The 24,320-nt window shown below is 47.7% G+C and overlaps 1 protein-coding gene across 22 annotated transcripts in view; it reads left to right on the top strand.

Annotated features, from left to right (window-relative positions):
- LOC119436648 (calcium/calmodulin-dependent protein kinase type II delta chain) overlaps positions 1-24,320 on the top strand; it is a 241,175-nt gene that overhangs the window by 111,338 nt on the left and 105,517 nt on the right. For all 22 annotated transcript variants that reach the window (XM_037703587.2, XM_037703590.2, XM_037703592.2 and 19 more), the window contains exons 4-5: positions 18,979-19,033; positions 21,811-21,876. In XM_037703587.2, coding sequence (XP_037559515.1) covers positions 18,979-19,033; positions 21,811-21,876 — 121 coding nt within the window. The remainder of the gene's footprint in view (positions 1-18,978; positions 19,034-21,810; positions 21,877-24,320) is intronic.

The following is a 24,320-nucleotide window of genomic DNA, read 5'->3' on the forward strand; positions in this document are numbered from 1 at the left end:
ATCAAGCATATTGTTGCGTATCGGGGCGGTAGAGGTGTGATGTCAGCCGGGAATCAGTGTAGTGTAGCTATGCTACGATTTTCTACTGTTTCGCTTTTGAAACTATCCACCAAATAATTTTTTATAGCCCAATTCTAACCCTTGACCGGATGAGGCGGCCATTACCTCTACGAAAAATCAAAATGTTTAATTGAATAATTAACATTATTGCGGTAATTAATTTTATAATTAATTTACGTCACATAGCTTATTCTACGAATTGTAGCTAGTCCACAAGGCGAACTTAGAACGAATTCTCAGGGCTGCACCAGTTTCGAGATATTAATTTTCGAAGTGTTCGATGAAATGCATTGGTGCTGCGGTTACTTTTGTAATTCAGTACATGAAAGAGCAATTTTTTTCTTTTTTCTCTTTTTTTTTCTTTTTTTTGAAAAAAAAAAGGGGTAACTTAAACGCCAATGCATTTCGTGGGACATTTTGAAAATTAATATTTCGAAACTGGTGCAGTGCTGAGAATTCGTTCCAAGTGGATATCGCCTTGCGAACTCACCTGCTATAATTCGATGATATGTGCCGTGAAGTAAATAATTTAAAGGTATTTAGCGTCATCATGTTAATTATTTAATTAAACATTTGGTTTCTCGTGGAAGTAACGGCCGTTTCATCGAGTAATTTAGATCGAGGGTTAGAACTATGCTATCTGCTATGGGCATTAAAAAAATTTGGTACAGCCAAAAAAAAGGCAATATATATATATATATATATATATATATCGTCCACATTGCAATATGTATATATATTGAAATGTGGACGATATCTAACGACTAAAGAACGGTGCGAAAAAGACAGAGGAGAAGATAGAGAAAGAAACAAAAATGGCGTGGCTTCTTGCATTAGTATCGGCATAAGGCTCGCCAAGCAATTTCACTGCTGGTTTTCCCGTTACAACAAGGTGAGGAAAAAGAAAAGGGGGGGGTCTGTGCTCGCGAGGCGAGACGCAGTTCTTTGGCGAAACCAGCTTTCAGTCCTGTGTGCGGGCCTCTGAGAGTCCGACATATGAGGAAAAAAAGGTCGTTCTCGCCGAATTTTCGCGCCCTTTTTTACATAGCATCTGTTCATTAACCTGCTTTATGTAGGTCACATTTTATGTGTCAGAGCTAGAGGTCTAGCCTATATGTAAGCCGTGCCTACCTCTCATGTCTGAGGGTGGCTGTCACTGCTCGCCGTTGACGGAAGTGCTACATTGCTGCATAATTAGCGGTTATAGAATTAAACATAGCATAAACTGAAACATGAGAACGAGAGAGAGAGATTTTACTCCAAGTGTGAAAAAAATGTCACAGTTTCGCCCTAAGGGCGAAGCAATGAATGCGATAGCAACACAGCAATGTCATACGAAGTAAGGTGAGCGGCTTTGGTAGCAATATGAATTGTAGTAAACATGAGCTGATTAAGTAAGCAGGTGTGCTGCGGCGTAAGTAGACCGACATGAAGAGAGACTCGATGACCACGAGAAGGCGCGTGTGAAACGGTGGTGTTGATGAGAAGCGCTTCCCGTGGGCAGCGCGTGCGAAGGGACACACCTGTAGCGCTGCACTGCCGATCCGGGCAGTATTGCATGTGTAGCGTGCGTTGGAAAATGTGGCCCGACTATTACTAACTGAATGAACAAGCGTGGTGTGAGCGCGCACAAACAAACATGAATAGATCACACTGAATGACTGCAGCCAACGACTGTCAAAACGCTGACAGCGAGCGCATACGCCGCGCAGCGGGCGAAGGTACGTGCGGTCTATCGCTTCAACGAAAACTGAGCGGCGAATGCACAACGCATAAAGGTCAGAGCCGTGTGGAGATAAGAGACGGTGCGGACGAGCGACGAGCGCGCTTGTTGGCAGAGTAGTAGTGCGCCCCCCCCCCCCCCCCCCCCCCCCGCGCTCCCTCCGGCGCTGGCTTCCCGCTTCCTTGCTTGCGCGTGGGTGAATGAGTGCGTTCGCTCTCCGTGATAGCGCGCGTCCCCGCACGCTTCCGCTCGGGCATACGGCGCGCGGCGAAGATTTTATCTATAGGGAACCTCACGGCGACGGCGACGGCAGAAATCCGGTTGAAGTGTCCATATAATTGCTATCGCAATAAAATGAACGAGCACGCCTTTTAAAAGTGCGTGATTGTTCAAGAGTGCCATACGGCGGTCGGTAAACTTGCCGAAGACCGAACTCTGCTTGGAATTCTTAAAGCCAATGTCACTCACCGTGGTAAACTTACGCTCATTATAGTTTCTTCTTACTGATTACGCGCTTGAATGTAGGCGGATAGAATGATGTCATATGTACGTGAGCCCGTCATGACATGAGCTTACTGAATGCTGCGACAGTGCGGGGTTTTCTTGCAAGCGGGGGCGTCACTGCACGCATGAAATGCTAGCTGAGCAGTAATCACTCGTCGTCTTTCATGCGAGCAGGGACCGACGAGTCATTCGACATTTAGAACTCGCTCTCTGCTCCTACAATCTTGTTTGCTCCGAGCTTTCGGTTCTTAGTTTATGGCAGACAGCAGCACAAATTTGCGCCAACCTAACTTTGTAGACACTGTGTGCCACTAAAACGTGTAGCGAAGGTTCAAGTGTATCTTTATTCCCCCATTCAGTTTATTATAGCAATTGTTTATTGTTAGCAGTTTATTATAGCAATTGTAATATTTGCGTGCGTGAACAAACGTACAAGTCCTTAATGGACCGCGCACTCTTATATAGAACGCGCTGCGTCTGGCAGCACGCTTTTCGCCAAGGGGAGTAATGGGCCGTGGTGGGGGTGGAGAGTGTACGGAGTGGTAAGTTGCGTGTCGCGAGCTTCGCGCATTCACAATCGCGCAAGGTGCCCCGATACGACGGCTGAGCGTTCAATATGCGTCGTGCCTGCGCAATTCGGAAAACGAGGCAAAATACATATTCTGCGCTAAATCCAAGAGGACCTCGGCGCGAGCGTCCCGCAGCTAATGCAGCGGCGTCCGCTTCATTCTGCGCGGAGCAGGCGTCCCGTTTTTATGGCTCGGCGCTGGCTCGTCGCGCCTAAAGCCGTGCAGCTGTATACAGCGCATAAAGCGCCGAGGCGTTACCGCGCATAAGCTGCTCGGTATTTCGATAGGCACGGGTCGCCGGCGGGCGTATCGCATCGATTTGTCTCCGCCCAGAAGCTCTTTGCTCGGCCACGGACCGTGCCGGGCGCATAATACTCTTGCCTTCTGCGAGGTGGAAATGGTCCAGCGGCAATGTTCTGCGGGGCCGGCCGTACCGAGGGGCGCCGCTGCCATGATGCGAAGGTGACCGCGCAGAGTGCGCCTGCGAAAGGCTTTGGGGGCGAATCCTTTGTGCTGCAGGCGGGCTGCCGGTCTTCTGTCTTGGCCATGGCGACCGTAAAACCTGGTCCTGGACAGATCCCACGAATTCAACCACGAAAGTTTCTTCGTATTAATATCATATATTGACGTTATGGTAAAGTCACGTTAAGCGGAGCGCTGTCTTTCATGTTTACGCAAAGGTTATGCGAATGTAACGCTGACGACGCGAATGAAGTCCTTGTACAGATGTAACACGATGACGCAACTGTTTCGATGTACAGTGCGGTCCACTGTTAAAGGGGACACTCAAATGTGCGCCTCTCACTTTGCTGGCGCCCTAGATGCAAGTGGCAGCAGAAGCAGTGTCAGTGCACTGCACAGGTGTCTCGAAACGAGCCAGAGCTACCAACCACGAGTTATTTGCTGCAAATATAGGCGATGGTACTCTCGCAATCTGGGCATGCTCTTCACTCAAGTGTTCCCTTTAACAGTGGACCCCTACGCGTGGTGTCCGTTTCAGTGCGACACAACGCGCACAATGGATTTTATGATATGGGCAGTGGCGAATTTTCAACGTCGACATCGCCGTGAGGTTCCGTATAAAGTCCAAGTGTTATAAAATTATAGTGCAAAAATATCCCATTGAAGGGTAGTATAAGATCAGTTCACTGCAGTAAGCGCGTTTCATTACCAGAAGATTGGGCCAAATAGTTTACACGGAACGCCGCTGTGTACATTTCAATGCGCGCCGATGGACCGCCTATATTCACACTAACGCGGCGACGGTGCTGCCACCTGTAGTTGGATCTCGCGGCGAATATACTTAAATCGTGCCACCGGCAACTAACTCGTTTAGAAGCGCCTGTTTCCTTAACGCCAAAGAGGCAGGAATAAAATGAGCAAACTTATATGGCATTTGGTTAACCGCTTCACATAGATTCAAGATGTGCGTTGGGTCTGCATATGATTTCTGGATGTTATCTCGGTAGAGAGAGAGAGAGAAAAGAAAGCTTTACGAAAAGCTGCTGGGGACGTTTTTGGCCGCAAAATACGTCCCTGACAGCACCGTGCTGGCCAAGGCGCTAGACAGCAGCACGAATTTTCTTATTGGATAGCTCTTCAAACGGTTTTCCTTGGGACCAAAAGGTTCGTTAATGCTTTCTTCCCGCACCACAGCGCTCATTCAGCTTCTTCCCATTAAGTGCCGCACGGAATCAGAGCGAGGTCTGCCCTCTGGCGCAATTTTTCGTTCCCTCGTTGCCCGAAACTTTTACGCTTACCTGGTCCCATTATCGCGACTCCGTGGGAGGGGAACTCTTATAGAAAGGATGTGCACGCGCGCCAGCGTACTTTTTTTTTTTTTTTCTTTCTCTTAGCGATTCGAGTGCTTGTATAGTCTTCGCCATGGTTGAGAACGCATTCCGGCTGTTTAACGCGGTGAAACAGAAGAGGGGGGAAGAAAAAAGTGTCGCGTGCCCGGCGGGCTCCTTCGCGCGATCGCAGGGCGCGATAGCTTTCTCTTCGCCCTTCCCCCTTAGCAGCATTCCGTTTGTATTCCTTCTTTGTGCGTATAACGGCAGCGGCGTGTGCGGCAGTGCATTGTGCCCCGAATGAGCCGCGGCTGCCTGCAGAAATGGCCCCGTAATGCCTCTTGTGCGCTTGCGGCCTTGCTTCCCGCGGGGCGACCATCCGCGGCCGGAACGCGTTGTCGCGATGGGCGGCCCTGCGCGTGTCTGGCGTGCTGAGCGCGGCGACCCGGGTCGCCGTGTGCCGCTGCTGGGGCGGGAAAAGGGGGTTGGCACAGAGCTTGGGTCGGCTGTTTCCGACGCCCCTGGGAGCTGCGTGCCTCTGCATGCATCGTGTCGCGTCCCGGGGTGCGCGCTGCCTATTTTCCTCCGTGGCGTGCCGGCGCGTGAACCCAGCGGGCGTCTGTTCTAGACACGGTTTTGCCAGAGGCGAAGAAACGCCGGCCATTGTTTGCCTGTTAATATGACAGTACTGTAACCACGCCGCCAACTCGCGGAGTACTGTCAGGAATGTGCAAGTAGGTTGTATGCAAACGCGCCTCGAGTTGCCCTTTATATATAGTGCGTTATAGGAGATGCTCGTGCGGCGCTCGCATCTACACGCATATAGCATGTTTGCGTCGTACGAGTTGGAAAAGAGAGTAGGTTGGTGAGACAGGCAGTGTGTACGAGTTCGGTTTCATAGGACGTTGGGAGTCAGTGGACAATGTTTTTTTTTTTTTTTTTTTTTCTTAAGGAAATGCTACGTGGTGTTTTCGGTATACTCGGCAGATCCGAAAGAACTCCGCGCTTTGTAGTGACTTGTTGCTGGCTGAACGCGGATGAGCTGCGGCTTATTGCGAAGCTGTAGCTGCGCTAAGTTTGCGTCTGTCACAACCGCGATTTAAGGAGGGAGGGAGTAGAGACGTTGCTGCCAACTGAGAAGGGCTGTGTCGCACCGTTCGTCCAGTTTATTTTTTTTTTCTTTCTTTTTTTTTTTTTCAGCCAACTTGCGCGCTCTGGAACTGCAGTCACCAGCGATGAAACTGTTTCACCTCATGATATCCTTTAAAGGAACTCTTCGCGCGTGACAATAACGTCGCACACTCGTAGTTCAACGCCGCGGCTGTTTTTAGGGAGCTGCCCCGGAGCGGTTCAGCGCGTACACCACGGGCTGACGTAATGCACATAGCTCGAGCTGCGATACAACTCTCCCATTTCGACGCCAACTCCTTTTTTCTCTTTCTCCCTTTTGTCACTGCATGACTCTCGTGGTGCTGCCGCTGCTCGGTTATATCGCTGGAATCAACCTGTCGGCGGACAAGAGGCGGATGAAGATACGAATAGAATGGGAATCGAAGGGACAGAAGATGCTTGCATTATGCCGACCCAGCTTGCCTTTCGTGGCGACGACGCGTGTGCTTGCCGTTATTCAAGTCGCGCGCGTGATTTCGATTTTTTTTTATGCCCCCTTAGAAATATTTCGCCTGCTCGCTCGTATCGTTCCGCCCAAGGCCTCCTCGCTTTTTGTAGAATGCGCGAATGCCGTGGCTGATCGAAGGTGCGACAAAAAAAAAAAAAAAAAAAAATACAGCGTCGCAAACATCCGCTGGCGTCACCGTTTTTTCTCGCCCTCGTGGCTTTTAAAAGTTTTCGTGCGTGCCCATTCAGGCTTTGCACGCACATGTGCGGCCGCGAAGACTCGCAGTGAATTCGATATTTTCGGACCCAGTGGTAGCGTGGGTGTGGAAACGAGCGACGACGGGCCCCTCTGATGGCGCCGGCGTGTCGTTTATTTTTATTTATTTCTCCTTCGATGGACGAGTTGTCCGACTGGACTCACTGCGCATAATAAGTGCGGCCATCGAGCCGACGCGGCCTGTCAAGCTATTGCGACCAGCGCGCAGAATAGCGAACGAGGGGCGGCGGCGGCCAAACTCGTCGTCGGCACTTTCTCGCTCCGTTTTCATTCTTTCTTTCCTTCATTCGTCCTTTCAACGATGCACAATTCGCCTGTCCGGTTTCTTTCCTTCTACTTTCTTGTTTGCGCGCGTCTGTCCATTTAACAAAAGGGCAGCTGGGCGCATCCGCTTCTCTCGTTTCAAAAAAAAAAAATATATATATATATATATATATATATATATATATATATATATATATATAATAATAATAAATGGGTACGACGCAGATGGAACATTCGGCGGGGGTTTTCGGTTGCCGCTTTCTCTTCGCATAGCTTCTTCTCTGTCCGTTAGTACCAGTCTAAGCGCGCTTTAATCAGTCTAAGTGATTTCCGGCCAAGGCTGAGCGTAATTCGTCCCTCTACACGTCCGGGCTGCAGTGTTTTTGAGGAGCGCGCGTTCCCGAAGTCGTCGACCCGCGCGCCGCTCGTCTGAACGCCATCCTGGCAAAGCGAGACCCACACTCATACCCGTGTGGGAACTATACTATAAGGGCTCGCTATCTGCAGCGCTCGTGGGCGAGTCTCGTGCTGCGGGAGAAAGGTGGTGGAATGCAAGCTATATAAGCCGCGACGTGCCACTTCCACGCTCGCCGACAGGACCTGCGGGAGAATGCCGGTCGCCCTCATCGGGCTTTTTCGCTTCTAACAGAACCGTGTTTTCATTCATTAATCTGCCCTCTGGGCTGCCTCGGAAGGAAAGCGCGAATAATCTTAGAGGTTCATGACTTGACTGCTGTAAATATGTCGCGACGGAAAAAAAAAAAAAAAAAGAACTTCATCGGGAGCGATATCGCAAGTGGGAAACCGCGCGGCATCAGAAACGAAGGGATGCAGTCAACTTTGGAAATTACTTCCGGTGGCTGACGTGAATCACTCTTGTTGGGGCTTCTCCTTGCGCCCAGTGATTTCTTCACTTTCTCTTTCCCACGTTTTCTCCCTCCCCACGTATGTGAGAGTCACGCCCCTTCACTAGAAGTTCGCCCCGTGCTCTGGACGCGTGCTTCGGAACACGCGTCGCGTTGCCCGTCTGACCGGGCGCCTCCTGCAGATAAGCCACTCCTCAAAGTTCGGGAATTAATATCTCGAAACTGGTGTCATTCTGAGAATTCGTTCGAAGGGGATCCGCCTTGCGAACTCCACGGCTAGAATGTGTAAATTGCAGTAAAGGCCATAAAGTAATTAGTTAGAAACTTTATTAGTGCGTTTTTGTTAATTAGTCGATTATGCATTTCAATTTTTGGGCAAGTAATGTCCGCCTCTTCGAGTAGACCAGCTCATGAACTAGAATTGTGCTATCGGCCACAGGCAACCTTTGAACATTTTTGAGTGTTCGCTGAGACACCCGGTACATATCGGTGCTGATTTGACATTCATCTTGGAGAGCGCGGCGTGTAACCGCTCTCCCGCTGGAGCATGCCGTTGAAAGGAAAGAAAAAAAAAAAGCGTACCGGCGCAACCCCCATTCTTTGTAAACTTATTAGAACGGTTATCAACAACCAGGCCAGTCAGCGTAATGCCGCTTTTCCGGACGACGAATTGCAGTGCGTCATGTTGCGTTGTTTGCGGCCGTTGCCTCCAGTGTCCGAGCCGAGATCCCGGCACGGAAGTTCTCTGCCCCAGACGGGAAGCGCGACGAGTTCGTTGCGCACGCAGCGCGTTCCTAGGAGCGCGGGCCTTCGTGCGAGTCGCCATTCTTGCGCCGGCACTGGAAAAAGGCTCGCGCGCGGTCACGCGAGCGCGCGCCTTGCCAGCAGTGTCGCGCGTTGTGCGGGAAACGAAGCGCAGCGCCAGTGCCAGCCAGGCGCCGGGGTTTTCTCTTCTCCTCGTCTCCGGGCGAGTGTCGGGCTTCGCAAACGACGACGGGGGTGACGGGAGACACAGGCACGCGTCGGCAGCCGCATGCTGCGCTGTTTGGCGGCCCGCAGTGCGACAGAAGCGTTCTGGGAGCCCAGGTGGCGCCGAAAGAGTGGTGGACCGCCCGTCGGCGGAAGGGGCGCGGTGATCGCGGCCGCGCGCGGTCGCGTGCCCAAGAAAGTTTTGGGCTGCAGCCGCCCTCCTCTTCCTCGAGGCATCCTCCGTCGCCAAGTACTGGCGTGCAGTCGGTGCTTCCCCGCTGTCGCGTTCCTTACATGTCATTACCCTGCTGTGATTAATCACCAGCCTTCCACTCACTAGCTTTTCGTTTGGACATGCGCAGTTGTAACCGAGTTCCATTCGCGTTCTCGCCCCTTTCCAGCCTGGCGCGGCGCACTTGCCGAGGCTCCGTTGTGGCGATAAGAAACCGAGCTATTTAACCTGCTTACGTCGCTGCGAAGTCGCCGAATTGATTCAGTGGAGTTTAGCGGCCAGTTCAAGCTTAACTTACCTTGAAAAAAAAAATCGTAAATGTGCCGTATGAAGCACGATTTCGCTGCATGCGGGCACCAGGTTTAAAGGAAACGATTCTATAAACATGGCATTGAAGTCCTCAACAAGAAACGTTACGCTGTGCAGTGACATGCATTTTTTTTTTCTTTTGTCCTCTATGCGCCTGTGGCGGTGTGCACGCCAAGAGTAGCGTTCGATAAAGCGCGTCGACTGGGACGAAATCTTTGAGTGCATGTTTGCTGATAGGCGCGAAGTCTTCCAATAAGGGTACCAGCGTGGCACCTATCACCGGCACCGGCTCAAAGGTGCAATCTAGGGCACGCATTTTGTTGCGAGAGGAATTTAAGGTAGCTCAATAAAAACGTTTGATCTGAATACTGTCGCACAGCAAGGCATGCTCGCAAGCTTCACGGAAACAAAAATGCTATATTTTGCGCGGAAGTGCCACACAGAGGCACAGTTTGCAACGGAGTGTGCGAAACAGTGTGACGGCTATCTCTGGTTAGGCGACAGGCGTCACATCGTCGAGGTGCCGTATTTACTTATGTTTTGCTAGTCTGCATATTGTCTTAGTGGCTGAGTGAAGGGTAGTAATGCCCCCTCCCCGCTATTTTCTTCTTCTTCTGATGCGTAGTTTCTGCATTGTCCTTAAATACTGCTTTGCCTTGTCGAACGTTGCCGTTCGATGCTTCGATTGTTTTCATTGGTAACTTCTCGGACAGTGGGGGATCGCGCCGACCGCGCTTTGATCCATACGTGGGGAAGATGCGCTCAAAGGAAAAGCGCGCCGGCGGTCTCGGTGCGCACAGCGGGCCGCATTGACCCTAGAGGCGTCCGATTAAGTGCTGACGCTGCAGCGCTTTCAGCATTCACTCTTTCTTTGCCGTCGTCGAGCCCGGCGGCGCGATTGTGTCCAGCTGGGCGGGTACGGGCTACACAAATATTTGTGCGGCCTTTCAGGGCGGCCGAAGAAAGTGCTGAGAGGGAGTGAGTCTTGTGGAGAAGGAAGCAAAGTGCGCTCGGCCGCTTCCTCATCGCGTGCGCCCCGTGTCTGCGCGTATCGGCGCCGAGTGGTAATTCAATCTCGGGCCCCGTTTGAATGCGCGTCGCCGCATTTGCGCGCGCGGGGCGCGCTCCTTTGTCAGGCGCCGAAGTGGCAGCTTGTCCCCGCGTCTGCTGGGATGGAACGGTCCGCCGGGTCGCGAGACGAAGCTGGTGCTGCGCCCCTTCAGCCGCTGCATGTCGCCACGCAGGGAGGCTGGCCTACTCCATCGGCGACCGAACCTTGTTCCGTTGGATGCGGCCAGGGAGCGAGGACCTCCTAATTTTAACGCACATTCTCGGTCGCCGTACGTGTTTCACTGTCTCTGCGAGCCTGCGCGGGGCATTTAATGCGACTTTTTCCCTCCGCGCTTCCTCCAAAATAGGTGCCGACCGTCCTTGTCTCTCTTTCGGAGAGACGCCACTATTTTTAGCCATCTCCCTCGCCTTCAACGTGTGGCATTCAATGCCTCCCTTTCCACTCCCGGTCTCCTTCGTTCGTCCGTCGGACGCCAGCCCGCAGACGAATGCGCCTTATTCTGGACGACGATTCTTCCGGGGCGTATAGAGGGGGTCGGTGCGGCCATAAACGCTGACGCCCCGTGTCCTCTCTTTATGGAAGAGGGGGGAAGGGCAACGGCTCGTACTGATTGCATCGGCGGGTCTGGTTTTGGGCACTGAGTGCCGTTATCGATGGCGGTAATCGATTTCATTCGCTCGCTGCTCCTTAGCCCGGGGGTGGCCTTTCGGTCTGCGCCAGCCAACACGTCAGCGGCACGAAACCGCCGCCGGTGTCCCTGCCGCATTCCTCTTGCTTCATCTCAAGTGGAGCTGATTTCGCAACTGTTGTCTTTTGAGGGAGTGCGCCGTGTTGTGCGGCGCAGAAATTGTTTCGCTCGTAATGTCGTAACCACGACGTGTCCGCTAGATTTCTCGCCCTTGCGGCTTTCCCTTGTCTCTGAGTGGGGCCCGCGCCTCCTGACTGGCAGCTGCAGCCGACAGGTGCTTCGAGGACTTGCACTTCCGAACGAGGGTCTGGCGCTTCGACAAGCCGCTCTATTTGGAACTCCACTTGGGCTCTGAAAGAGGCAGCTAGAAGAGAGAAGGAAAAAGCGCTTTCTAAAGAAATACGAAATGTTGTGTAACCCTCTCCCTTTCTCGCTATCCCTCCCCCCCTCTCTCTGCGCTTAAGTTTCACTTTTTATTGAGGAACCTGTTTCGTCAGATTGTTCCGGATTTACTTTGTCAGCACATGCTTTCCTTTGCTACTTGCCAAAGGCGTCGAAGCTTCTACTTATTCGTGTATAAATTAAAGAGTGCGTGTGCAAAATATTTGTCTCGTTTATTTCTTTTCCATTTTTTAGCCGACTCCGCAGTCAGAGTGTAGGATCTCAATTTTTTGAACGTTCAACAAAAGTTCAGTGGCGATATAGCGGTAAATGCTAGAGAAATGCTTTACCACTATTGAGGTCACGGATCCATAATTTAAACCGCGTTCAACACATCACAAAGTGTTGTTCAGAGCTCACTCGGCACAATTCCTGCCTCTTCGAGGTGCGAACGGTGGTCCGGAGCAGACCACCGTCAGTTGCACGTACGCACACGCACGCACACACTGTGCACGCTAACTGGAGCGCACCTGTGTGGCGATGGTTTGTTGAGCGGCACTTCTCGTTAAAATGTAAAGCGAAGCTGGTGGTCACGTGGTATCACAAGCCATCGACGCGCGGGTCGGTCAACCCGGTGCAGTGGTAGGAGGGCGGCCATACCGTGACCATGTCGCTGAAATCTCCCCGTATTATGGACTCGACCAGATAAATGGGGTTGGTGAGAGGACGCTCCGAGTTCCGAGAGAAGTGGTAGCAGAGAACCAGAAGCGGTGTTCTCGGTTAATCACTTGCGGGAATACGATAGTTTTCGCGAGATTTCACGTGACTCGGGAGCGGACGCGTCAACGTCTATGGGTTAACAGCGTTCGTGGCACTGTGCGAGGAATGCTGTCACCCGTAGACGCCGAGCCACGCGAAAGTGATCGCATCGCCGAAAGCTTTCGATCGAGAATACGGCCCCCGACTTAGCACGCGTTGAACGCGAATCGAAGAAGGCAAGAATCGCCGATGTGACGGCACTCCCAGCTTTCGGCGACAAGGTCATGATGTGGCTTGCGATCACTGAACCGAGGCTTTGATACAATGGGACTACGACCCCCTGGTTTCCGTGCCTTAATGACCGGTCCTGCTCAACAAACTCTATGACGCGAAGCCGCGCTCCACTTGGCACGTGTTTTATTACGGTCGCATTAAAATATATAATTAGTGATCTGTTGCGCGTTCGAGGAAATGAGGACTCGCCACCGTGATTATGCAAAGAGAAGTGCAGAGCGAAACGCGCAATCTTTATCAGTACTCCTTTAAATGCAGTATTTGTTACTTGTTACTCAGCGTTCTTATTTTATATTACAGCACATTATCAGACGCGACTAGGCACGCTTCATTACGGTGCGCGTTTCACATGTGTGCGCTGGTTAATTTTGCTGTGACTGAGCCATACCTGGCCTCACAATAATGGTCTACCATTACGTCGGACATTAAGATGACGAGCTGCACAAGGGCTGAACGCGATATTAATTGCGACTAGCGCATCGGGCGTATTTCTGCATACGGTCTTGCGCTCCGAGTGCGAGTCCTGTAAAGCGTGCTTTGCCTGCGCGGCACGTGTGCTATGCGAAAAAGACGATGCTCAAGGACAAATTCGCGATCTAAAGCAGTATTGAAAAAAAAAAAAAAACACTTTTCCTTGATGGAGAAAGATTACTTTATAAAGGTTGATATATATATATATATATATATATATATATATATATATATATATATATATATATTGTTTTTGTTTTGCAGCACATAATTCTAGGCAGTTGGCGTCGGGAATAGTGAGGTAATCGCCGCTAAGCTCTGTAATTAACAACAAATGCTGATTCACTTTTTGTACACATAGTGCGCATATTGTATTTCTGGAAACGACGCCAGTGAGTGCTCAAACTGTGCCAATTTACTAGGAATCTTGATACCTGTGCTCGTTCCGAGGTACATATGCTCTCTTTATGCACTTCAGGACAAAACTACATGGAACATCGAGTGTACTTAGCGGAAGATATAGGGGGAAAATGTTTTGAATGTCATGTTCATCTCTGGATTCCTACTAAATGAGCGTGTCCTGATATGTACTTCTTTTATGCATTTGCAACAGTTAAACTAATCGTGTTAATTAAAAGTTATCCAGTGAACTCTCATTTGGTGAACATGGTGCAGGAAGGTGAAATTTTTGAGGCTCAGGATAAATTTTATGGAAATTTGTTGTGTACATCGACACCAATGTTTAGCCTCTGGCCATGTTTTGTGGATAAAACTTAGTTGCTACAGAGCGTAACAGACTGCTATCTTATGCTTAAGTGAACTGCCACTAGTATTTTATAGAAGATAAATAATTAACCCAAGCTGACATTCTTATTGCACTTTGACGTTCACTTTTGTTTCTTGCCACTGTACACATCCACTTTGTGTATAGTCTCAACGAAGCAGACGCGGCTGCCGCCGCTACCGATGACAAAACGCCACATCCACTGGCTAGGCTTGCTGTTGCCATTGCACTTCACACTGAGTGCTCAAGTGAGCACGTGAAACATGTAACAAGTCAAGCGGCACAAGACAAGCGAAGCAGAAGAAAACATTCGAAATAATGCTCGGCGAAGATCACATAACCGAAGTGTGGCCGGCCTGCTCTCGCAAGGTTCACAGTCCAAAATGGCGGCATAACATGTTCTGATGCTAGATGTCGCCCGTGTCGGGCAATGGCGCTACTCAAACGCCGGTTTGTGAAAAGGTCTATATTGGGGAGTTTTAGAATAGGGGCCCCAAACGTTTTGGGGCCCCAAAGAAATAGCGTCGACACCACTGCGCATGCGCGAGACGCTAACTGCGTTTGGGTTTTGCGTTGGGCACGCTATTTCACCGATTTAGCGGGAGCCCCAAAAGCAGCCCCAAAAGCTTTGCGTCAACAAACATGGCGGCACCCATCGAAGCGACGGCTCTCCGAGTACCAAACTCGGCTTGATTCTTGGTAACGCGTGAAGGTCGTAAGCTAGGAGAAGTGACTGCGGTTATCGTTTTCTCTCAACTAACGTGTGTAATGAAGATTGATTCATTAGACGCCGCTAATTCCGAATTCGATTGTCGATTTCATCGCTCATAGGCCTAACGTGGATTAGCTTGGCTGGTGAAGGCACGTCAAGTTGGTTACTCAAAATTAGGCGCAACAAATCGCTTGCTGCTAATAGAATGACTTCTCAATTGTAATTAAACGCAAAACCACGAAAGTCAAAATTACTCTTCCTATCATAAAATGGTATAGTTTATTTTAATATTTATAATAGTTTTTCTTTGACACCGTAGTGGCGCTGCAAGCGCAAGATGCTATTCGCAAACGCAAAGCCCTATTCTAAAACTCTTCACTCTTGCATGCCCCAACGCTAACACCCGCAAAGCTCTTTGGGGCCCCAAACTTTTGGGGCCCCTATTCTAAAACTCTCTATTGTCTTCTTTCTTCTTGAATGAACTAGTTAAAAGTGAACACCTATTCATGGGGTTGTCATTGTTCCCGTTCTCCCTGTTCGCATTGCATTTCTAGTCTGTCTGAAGGAAAGTGCCACCCGCCATGGTGGCTTAGCGGCTATGATGTTGTGCTGCTTAGCACGAGGTCGCGGGATCGAATCCCGGCCCCAGCGGCTGCATTTCGATGGAGGCGAAATGCAAAAACGCATGTGTCCCGGGCATTGGGGGCACGTTAATGATCCCCAGGCAGTCAAAATTAATCTGGAGTTCCTCACTACGGTATGCCTCATAATCAGATCATGGTTTTGGCACGTAAAACCCCGGAATTTAATTGAAAGGAAAGGGCAATACAATTGTAAGTAGAACCTAAAGGGACACTAAAGGCAAATATTAAGCCAAGCTAAAGTGATTGATTAGTGCTTGAGGACGTCTAAGGTGTCAACATTATCGCAAGCAAAGTTTTAGTGATCGAGAAAGGGAGAAAATGCAGGAAACAATTTGCGACTCTCTCTCGGGACATTCACGTACTAGCCCGATGACGTAGGCACTCCTCATTATAATTCTGTCACTAGTACTCAACCATTCGTAACAAAAGATCATTGCATTGCATTATAAGACGGAAAAAAATGCTGCTTGTGTAGTTCTACTCGATGTTTATGGGGAAAAAAAGATGTTATCCTCGACATCTCCAACCGACGAGGGGGACTCAAAGAAGAAAGCCTCCTCCGCCTCGTGCAGTCCTTTGTCATATGCCACATCACCTACGTTGCTGCGTACCTCAACTGGTACCGGGCTGAGCAAAACAAGCTTGACACCCTCATACGAGGGGTCTACAAGCAAGCACTTGGCCTCCCGCATTACACCAGTACTGAACTCTTCAACCAACTAGGAGTTCACAACACCCTTGCCGAACTCATTGAAGCACAACAACGCTCTCAGCTTGATCGGCTCACCCTTACTGAAACGGGACGCTTTATTCTATCTACGCTTGGCTTTACTTACCATCAGCAACAGGGCCCCAAACAATCGATCCCGACTGACATCCGTAGCTGGATCCACATAGACCCTATTCCTAGAAATATGCACCCTGAATATAACAGGGCCCGGCGCCAAGCTCGGGCCGGAGCAGTCATAAAAGCCCTTGCTCATGTACCTGGTTTTACATTTGTTGATGCAGCCCAATATTCCCATGGCACACGATTTGTGGCCGCCGCCACACGCGATGGAGTCCTACACCACGCCTCCAGCGTCGCTACCCCCACTGCCGAAACGGCTGAAGAAGTGGCCATCGCCCTGGCCACTCTAGACCCCACCTGTCACACCTTCGTGTGTGACTCTCGCTCAGCCGTCACTAACTTCAGCAAAGGCCGTATTTCTCCTCAAGCTCTTCGTATCCTCCACCAGGCACCACACTCTAAAGTAAGCATGATCTCCCTGACATGGATCCCGGCCCATGCGGGCACTGTCCACCCACACCTCCCCAACCTCAACGAGGTCACCCACTCCATTGCGCGAGGACTAGTCAACCACGCCGGAGACACTGGAGACGAGTTGGACACCAGGGGCAATCTGACTACTTATAACAATCTCGTTAAGGCATTTTACCTTGGTCGCCGAACCTTCCCCCCACCTCACCCCAAGTTCAGCTGGGCGCAGGCTACCACCCTGCGTCTGCTACAAATGAATACGTACCCTTCACCCGCCCGCCTCCACCTTATATTCCCTGAAGTTTACAATACCCCCAACTGCCGGTGCTGTGGCACTCACCCGGCTACGCTTCCACATATGCTGTGGGAGTGCCCAGCATAGTACACACACATTAACACCACGACCCTCTCGTCGAGGTTGTGTGAGGCTCTGCGGAGCTCCGCCCTCGACGATCAAACCTGGGCGACCCAGCACGCCCGTGAGGCGGCGGCGAGGCACGCTCTCAGCGTCCCCTCATGTGAGGCTTAGGCCTGGCCATCTTGAAGTGCTGGTTCCACAATAAAAGTTTATTCCTCCTCCTCGACAACGACGCGGGCGGTCGAAAGGTTTCGTTTTCGATCGATTCAGTGTCGCCCATGCTTTCGCGTTGCAGTTGTTGCGTTATCGCGTAGTGCTGCGCTGGTTTGCTAGCCCAGAGTAACACCCAGGAAAAATGATGACTTTTTGAAAAATTTTTCTAATAAATTTGTCTATATTATATGTCCGAGCATGAGGTCACGGGATCAAATCCCAGCCAAGGCGGCCGCATTTCGATGGGGGCGAAATTCGAAAACACCCGTATAACTAGATTTCGGTGCATTTAGAACCCTAGGTGGTCGAAATTATTCAGGAGTCCCCCACTACAGCGTGCCTCATAATCAGTTTGTGGTTTTGGCACGTAAAACCCCATAATTGTCAATATTATATGCCCACTGACCAAAAAAAAAAAAGCAATAGGATAGATAGAACCAGAGATATCATCACTCCAAAACGGTACCATCGTCAGATATGCTGTTTTGAGAAACCAAGGAAAAACATTCAATGACGTGTTTATGGTGAATATGGCAAAGGCTAAATCAATCAAGCAAGAATAAATGCTCTACTCCAATATGAAACAAAGGGATGCACAAAGATATTTCAGCCAATTTTCAGCTCCAAAGAGCAGGGTTTCCCCTTAAATGAGCCCTGAAAAACTTTTTATCGAAGTCAAGAAATGCACTTGATGTTAAAATAGGCTATTTCAGAAATACTTTGCAGCCAAAAATACTTCAATGTGTTGAGCAGAAGAGCTATCGTCACTCAAACAAAGCCTTCGATCTCCTTCGCGGTGCTCCCACTCCGTCTTCAATGCCTTGCACTGCAAAGACTACGATGAAGCGGGCTGCACCCACAACCCTCTGCCTACTGAACGTCATCATGGCATGTAGTTAAAATTTGATCACGGCCGGTCTAGAGGGAAGATGTACGCACTCATTCATATGGCCTGTGCTCCCTTCGGGGGAACAATGGGTTGTTTTTTAGCCAAATAGTTGCATCGCTCGCTGAGTGAGTGCGCTCCAACCCTGCCCTACCTTCTCTCAGCTGAGAGGATGTGGGGCAGTGTCAAAGGCGTAGTCGAAGAAAACCAGTTGAAACTGCCAAGAGATGAGATTTTTTTTTTCCCCCGTCTTGTTTGAAAAAAGAGTGTTTGAGAAAAAGGTGACTTCGCGCTCCGCTTGAGAGCTCTATGCACATTGCACGAATGCAAAATTTGGCTGAGATGTTCTCGGCAGCTTATGCTATCTGCGGACTGTTTTTTCACTAAGTCTGAGGGGTGGTTCAGGGCCCCTTTAAGATCCTTGCACTGCTGTGTTGCTAATATGGTATTCCACTTTAAGATCCCCTTGGGGATGAGCTTCCTATATGTACATATTCCTATACAAAATTTTGTGATACCTTAGTGATGCTGTAGTGGTATTGTGCTGTCAGTGTTGAATTCATGAGCTATATGTGTATTTACGTCATGAGGCCTGCATAGAGAGGCCAAAACTGGCCTTAATGAGCTGCCATAATTTGCAAAGTAAATTTTGGGTTGAATGTGACTTCCATTAGCAGGTATTAGCTGTTGAGGAGAAGCTGAGTGCACGCCCCACACCTATATTATTAGCCTAGGCTGAAAGAACACAATTCAATAGGATATTTTGACAAACACTGAGAATGCTTTTTGGTGGTGATTGCATTCTTAAAGGCAAATGCTTTCAAGATTTAGTCGCAGGTGGATGGAATTGAAAAGATGTTCTTACCTCTGCTGAAAGCCTTAGAGGGTATAAAATGCATTAGCATTGGAAGATGAAGCACTCTTGCTTATGTAATGAGTGGCGAGACGAGTACTGTTTGTTTAATGGCTTTCAATGCTGTGACTTGCCAAGGCACAAGGGGGAAAAAAAAAGAAAAAGAAATGCATCAGCTTTTTTCTTGCACTGTTTAAACTTTCTGTATGTCGTGTAATCTCAAGTTTCTTTGCATAATTTTGTGCTTTTTTCCTTTCACTTTAGATTCCTCTATAACGCATAGCAGATGTAGTGATATTTTGTGAAATTTCAGCATTACAGTTGGCTAATTTGTGTGCAGACTTTAGAAAGTGGTCACTTGTAATTTTTCATGTGTTTTTGTGAAGTGTAAGAACGTGTGTTTTTGCATTTGTATTTTGCAGTGCGGCTTCATGACAGTATACAAGAGGAAGGATACCACTATTTAATTTTTGATCTGTGAGTGTCCTTCTCATTCCAAAGCAAATATGTTGCCTGCTGCGTTGGCTCAGTGGCTATGGCATTCAGCTGCTGAGCACGAGGTCGCAAGCTTGATTCATGGCGGTGGTGGCCGTATTCTGGTGGGGGCAGAATGCAAGAATGCTTGTGTACCGTGCCTTGAGTGCATGTTAAAGAACACTAGCTGAGCAAAATTAGTCCGGCACCTTCCACCACAGCATCTGTCGTAACCCCTTTGGTGCTCTGGGTTAAACCTTATTAATCTATGCAAGTGGGCTCACAATTTCAATGGTCCTAACTGCTTTGAAGAATCTAACATGATTTCCATTCGTAAATACAACATACGGAATAGTGACATGTTATTGCAAGGCCTGCACTTTGGGTCATTAACGCATAAAACAGGAAAGAGTTGGCAAGATGCAAAACCTTTGAAAACATTGATATGTGGCCTCTTGCTGGTTAAGTCTGCTTTAAGTGCTCATTTTTATTCCCCTACGTGTAGCATTATTCAGAGCAGCTCGACATCCAGGTTGTTCAGGTTGTTTGGGCATGCATTAGCTTTGGAGTCTTTTGGCATGCTTTTCATTTGGCATCCACTTTAGTAGCTCCGGATATGATCATCTGCTGCTGGAGCATAGGGTGACGGATTTGACTTCTGGACATGGTCGCTGCATTCTGATGGGGGCAGAATGCAAAAATGCTCATTCACTTAAATTTTGGCACTCACTAAAAGACGCCAAGCTATCAAAAAGTAATCTGGAGCCATCCACTGAAGCTCCTCATAGCTGCAGTGTGACTCAAGTATTAATCATGGGCATCGGTACCAATGCAATGGGCGCTTACTTTTACATGTGTCAAAACCCGTTCTGAGCTTAATTCAGGTCCGTGTTTACATGAGTTAGGGTAGAATTGTTGTTATTGAATGGATCACACATATAGCTGATCCGGGTGCTTGCAAGTCACGTAATTATTGTCATCACGTATGTGGTTCAGAGTGTGACTATCTTCTTGTGATTTTATCCAGAAACTGTAAACATCGTGCTGTAATGCATTCGCATTAGGAGTGTCCAAGTTGAAAAAAGTGTATGTGTGTGAAGTGTGGGAAGCCAATCACGTGGTAGAATGGGAGTGTGTGTGTGTGTGTGTGTGTGTGTGTGTTCGAGTGAGCTCCTGAACAACACTTTGCAATGTGGGGAACACGATTTAAATCGTGTATCTGGGACCTCCAAGAGGTGCGACGTAATGCTAACGCATTTCTCTCTCATTTATCGCTAAATTGCAACTGGAATTTCTTAATTGCATGGCACTACTCAGACATGTTTTTTAACTAAGTCTTATTCACTTATAGTTGAGGAACCCATGTATTAGGAAAAGGCAAAGTGCACTCAATGTACTGCACTCAAGTGCACTCAAGGTGCACTTTATCAATGCCCAGATAACCAGAGAATATGAGATTTCAAAAACTAAAGGGCCCAGTAATATTGCATCTTTGCCTGCTGTCTTTGACAAAGTGTTGGTGCTTTTAATTTCTATGTTTAATTCAACAGGTATTGCTCAGTTATAAGACTGAATACCTGCCAACTTTTACAATATTATTACCCGCCGCGGTTGCTTAGTGGCTGTGGTGTTGGGCTGCTAAGCACGAGGTCGCGGGATCACATCCCGGCCACGGCGGCTGCTTTTCGATCTGTGCAAAATGTGAAAACAGCCGTGTACTTAGATTTAGATATACGTTAAGGAGCCCATGTGGTTTAAATTATTCCGGAGTCCCCCACTATGGTGTACCTCATAATCAAATCATGGTTTTGATATGTAAAACCCCATAATAAAAATGATACATTATGAAAAAAATTTTTGTCTTAATGATACCAATAGAATTTTTGGGCTTTTGATTAGTGTCTAGTTTAGGGCAAACTTGATTTCAAAAAAGAATATATACGTTTTACGATTTTTCAGAGCCTGATTTCTTGGACCCATCTGGTTATTTGGACCTATACCTGCAACACTGCCACCCACTTCATAGAACCAATACATAATGGCAACTGAAGTTTCAGCCACCATTGCATAACTATATTGTGAATTAAAGGGACACTAAAGGAAATATTAAGTCAAGCTAGGTCGATAGAGTATTCATACAGTAGTGCTTCAGCGTTTTCTGCGTGCCATTATATCACGTTGTGGCATAGGAAATTGTCGCTCAAGGTCCCACTGCTGCTTCTCAACTTGAACCACCCATGCCAAAACGAAACAAGTTGACCTAATCTCCACGTGACCTCCCCCTGTGCCACTATTGTCATTTAAAAAATGATGTTTTGCTTGCGGGAGTCACTGAAGCTGTTCATGCTGTGCAGCTCTGCTTGGGTTCAGGTTACTGGATGCTGATAAGGTATATTTCCCTTTAGTGTCCCTTTAACGCCACGAATATTTACATTTATAGTGCAGATTCTAGTGGTGACTGTAATGCAGAGTGCATGTTCACAGTGTTCCTCTGCAACAAATTCTACAAACATTTAATAAACTGTCATGAGTAACAAAACAGTTTTTAGTATCTTTCACCAAATTTTAGAGTTTTTTGGCTTCGAATGTAGCATTCTTTAGATTTTTAGGTTGGCAGATCTGTAATTGCTGCTTCCATTTTTGTTACAGTTTTAATTGTACCTGACAGTGTGTGTTTCATGCACTTAGGACTTACTTATCTACATAGCACCCATAATGCGCATTCTATAAAAGCACTGAAGGTCACAACTAACCCTGGTATTTATCTCTGGTGTGTGCAGTGTCACCGGCGGTGAACTTTTCGAGGACATTGTTGCCAGGGAATACTACAGTGAAGCAGATGCAAGGTAATTCAGAAATATTGTAATCTACAGGGGCGTGACAATGTTGACATTGCTCATCTGGCTGGTTGGTGCATCATATTCACGAGAAAAGCTATGGCAAGAACAGAACAAGAAGCAGACAAGGCATTGTAACAGTAAAGTCGCTGTTTTATGTTTCATGAGGAAGTGTATAATGCACACAAAAAAAGTACTAGTGCTTAAGAACTTCAGTAGATGAAACGACTCGCACCTTCTTATGCACACGTAGCACATGTAGGTGTTAGCTTTATTTTAGTGTTGCTTCAAATGCACAAGCATTCCTAGATGCCTTTCTGTACAGACCACAATTTATTTTTAAAATTTTTATTGTGATGCATTTTGTTGCCCTGAGGTCGTTTCATCATTTCTAAGAGCCAACTTCATAATCCATTTGTGTTTCGTAATCCATAATAGATGTTTCGTAATATATATGTATATATCTATTTTTTTAGAATGACCAGCTATATTCTCATCTTATTACTATTGTGAGCAGCAACTCTCCTGTCCTGGATTGAAATTCAATTGCCTTTCAGCTGCTAGGAACAATTTATTGCCGTGGCTTCTGTCATGTGTTGCTCTAAAGTGCTGCCTAGCACTGAAGCAACGTGTGTGGGGCAGCAAATTGATTGTTTATCTAACATAAGTTTATATATTAAACAAACTGATGCAGGCCTATTTAACCATGGCTTGTTCATGTTTGGTGTAGCAGCGCTATTAATTGAGATATTAAAAAAAGATTGCGCACACTTTGAAGGCCAACTACAACAAAATTTTTGAACCACGTGTAAAAAGCCTAATTCCTCATAGTGTAAATACAAAGCAGCTGTGCAAAATTTTAATTTGAAGTACTAGCTAATATGTCACAAAAAGCTTGCAAGATTGAACTTTTTGGATACCTGAACTTAAAGATATTGTTACGGTGAAGGGAAAGACTGTGACAAGAACTAGATAAAGACGAAGACTCTGACCGTTGCCTGAACGCCATATACATCGCTTGTAAATATAGATTATTCTACATTCATGGGCCTGCTTTCTTCCTGCAACAATATGTTGCCATTACTGCTCACTGGAAGTGACAAAGTACTGATAACATTGAAAACCAGTGCCCACTTAGGTGCTCAGGCATTCAAGCTGGGCAGTGAGATTAGTATGCATGTGCAATTCTGGAATCTGCATCACATCAGCTTCCCACCAGATGCGTGTGTTGTTTGCTAAGGCACTGTTAATATAAAAATTAGGCAGTTACCACCCCAGTGGCTTTGTCAAGGTTACTTCAATTATATATACTACTTGTGTATAACCAATTAGCCAAAGTGAAATTTCATTGCTGTTGGCCCTTAAAGGACCTCTCACCATGTTTGGGTCTTGCAATCAAGCAAGTGTGCTGTGTTGATCACATGGTGATGATCATATCTGCGAAGCATTACTGATGTGCACCACGAAAATAGCTGAAAAGTAAAATGAACTCCCGCATGCCCTCCTCCTTAGAAGAGCCAATCTCCACGCCAGTAGAGACATTGCAGCTTGCACCTCCATGTCACACATTATGCTTCTAGTACACAAATGTCCAGCAGCAATGCTAACAACTCGGGGATCCCCATTTAATGTAAAGTCCACAAAATTGGCAACGGAAGTACACTGCACAGCAAGAAGCAGAGCAAGAGAAGGAGAGAGAAAAAAAGGGGGCAGGAGTTGTGACGTGAATGTCATGTTGGCCCTTAGGTGTGATAAGGGCAGGAGAGGAATGTCGCTGGTGGATGCTGGTCGAGCCAATTGGAGAGAACTTTGGCTGCTGGCAGGGTAGCTCACTTCTGTGCACCACTGCCTCTTGACATTTGCTTCTACCTACACTATTACTTATCTCTTTTTAGAAGAGGTAGAACCCTTTGTGGACAGTGCTTCACAACTTCAAGTGTGCAACCTTTAAACATTTCATGCACGAAAGGTTTTTAAAAAAGTCTTTTTATTTTGTGCACAACTCACAATCTCCTTCTCATAAGCATAATTAAAGGAAGGAAAGTGAGGTTTTTGCTAATTTCAGATTTACTTCTTCATGTCATAGTGTCCTTTTTTAAGCAGTAAAAGGATTATCTATTGTATTTATATTTCTTTGGATGTATCTATGTGGCCCATTACTTATATTAACTGCAGTCGATTATGCAAGCTTGTAAGACTCCATTTTGAAGACAACAGTGTGAAAGGGGAGACAAAGTGAAAGAAGAGGGCACTGCACATGCATAAACTTGTGTTCTCTACTTGTTTTGCTTGGACCATACTTTCGTGCTATTGTTTCAGAAAATTGTTTTAAGCAGCATATATTTCTTCCTCTGACGCTGGTGCTAATGTGACCATTGATATATCAAAACTAAAGTAAATATAGAATGTCTGTTACTACCTCCCAATAATATTGAACACTGGGATTATAGAGT

This window comes from Dermacentor silvarum, chromosome 1 (assembly GCF_013339745.2).
Source record: "Dermacentor silvarum isolate Dsil-2018 chromosome 1, BIME_Dsil_1.4, whole genome shotgun sequence".
Classification (NCBI taxonomy): domain Eukaryota; kingdom Metazoa; phylum Arthropoda; class Arachnida; order Ixodida; family Ixodidae; genus Dermacentor; species Dermacentor silvarum.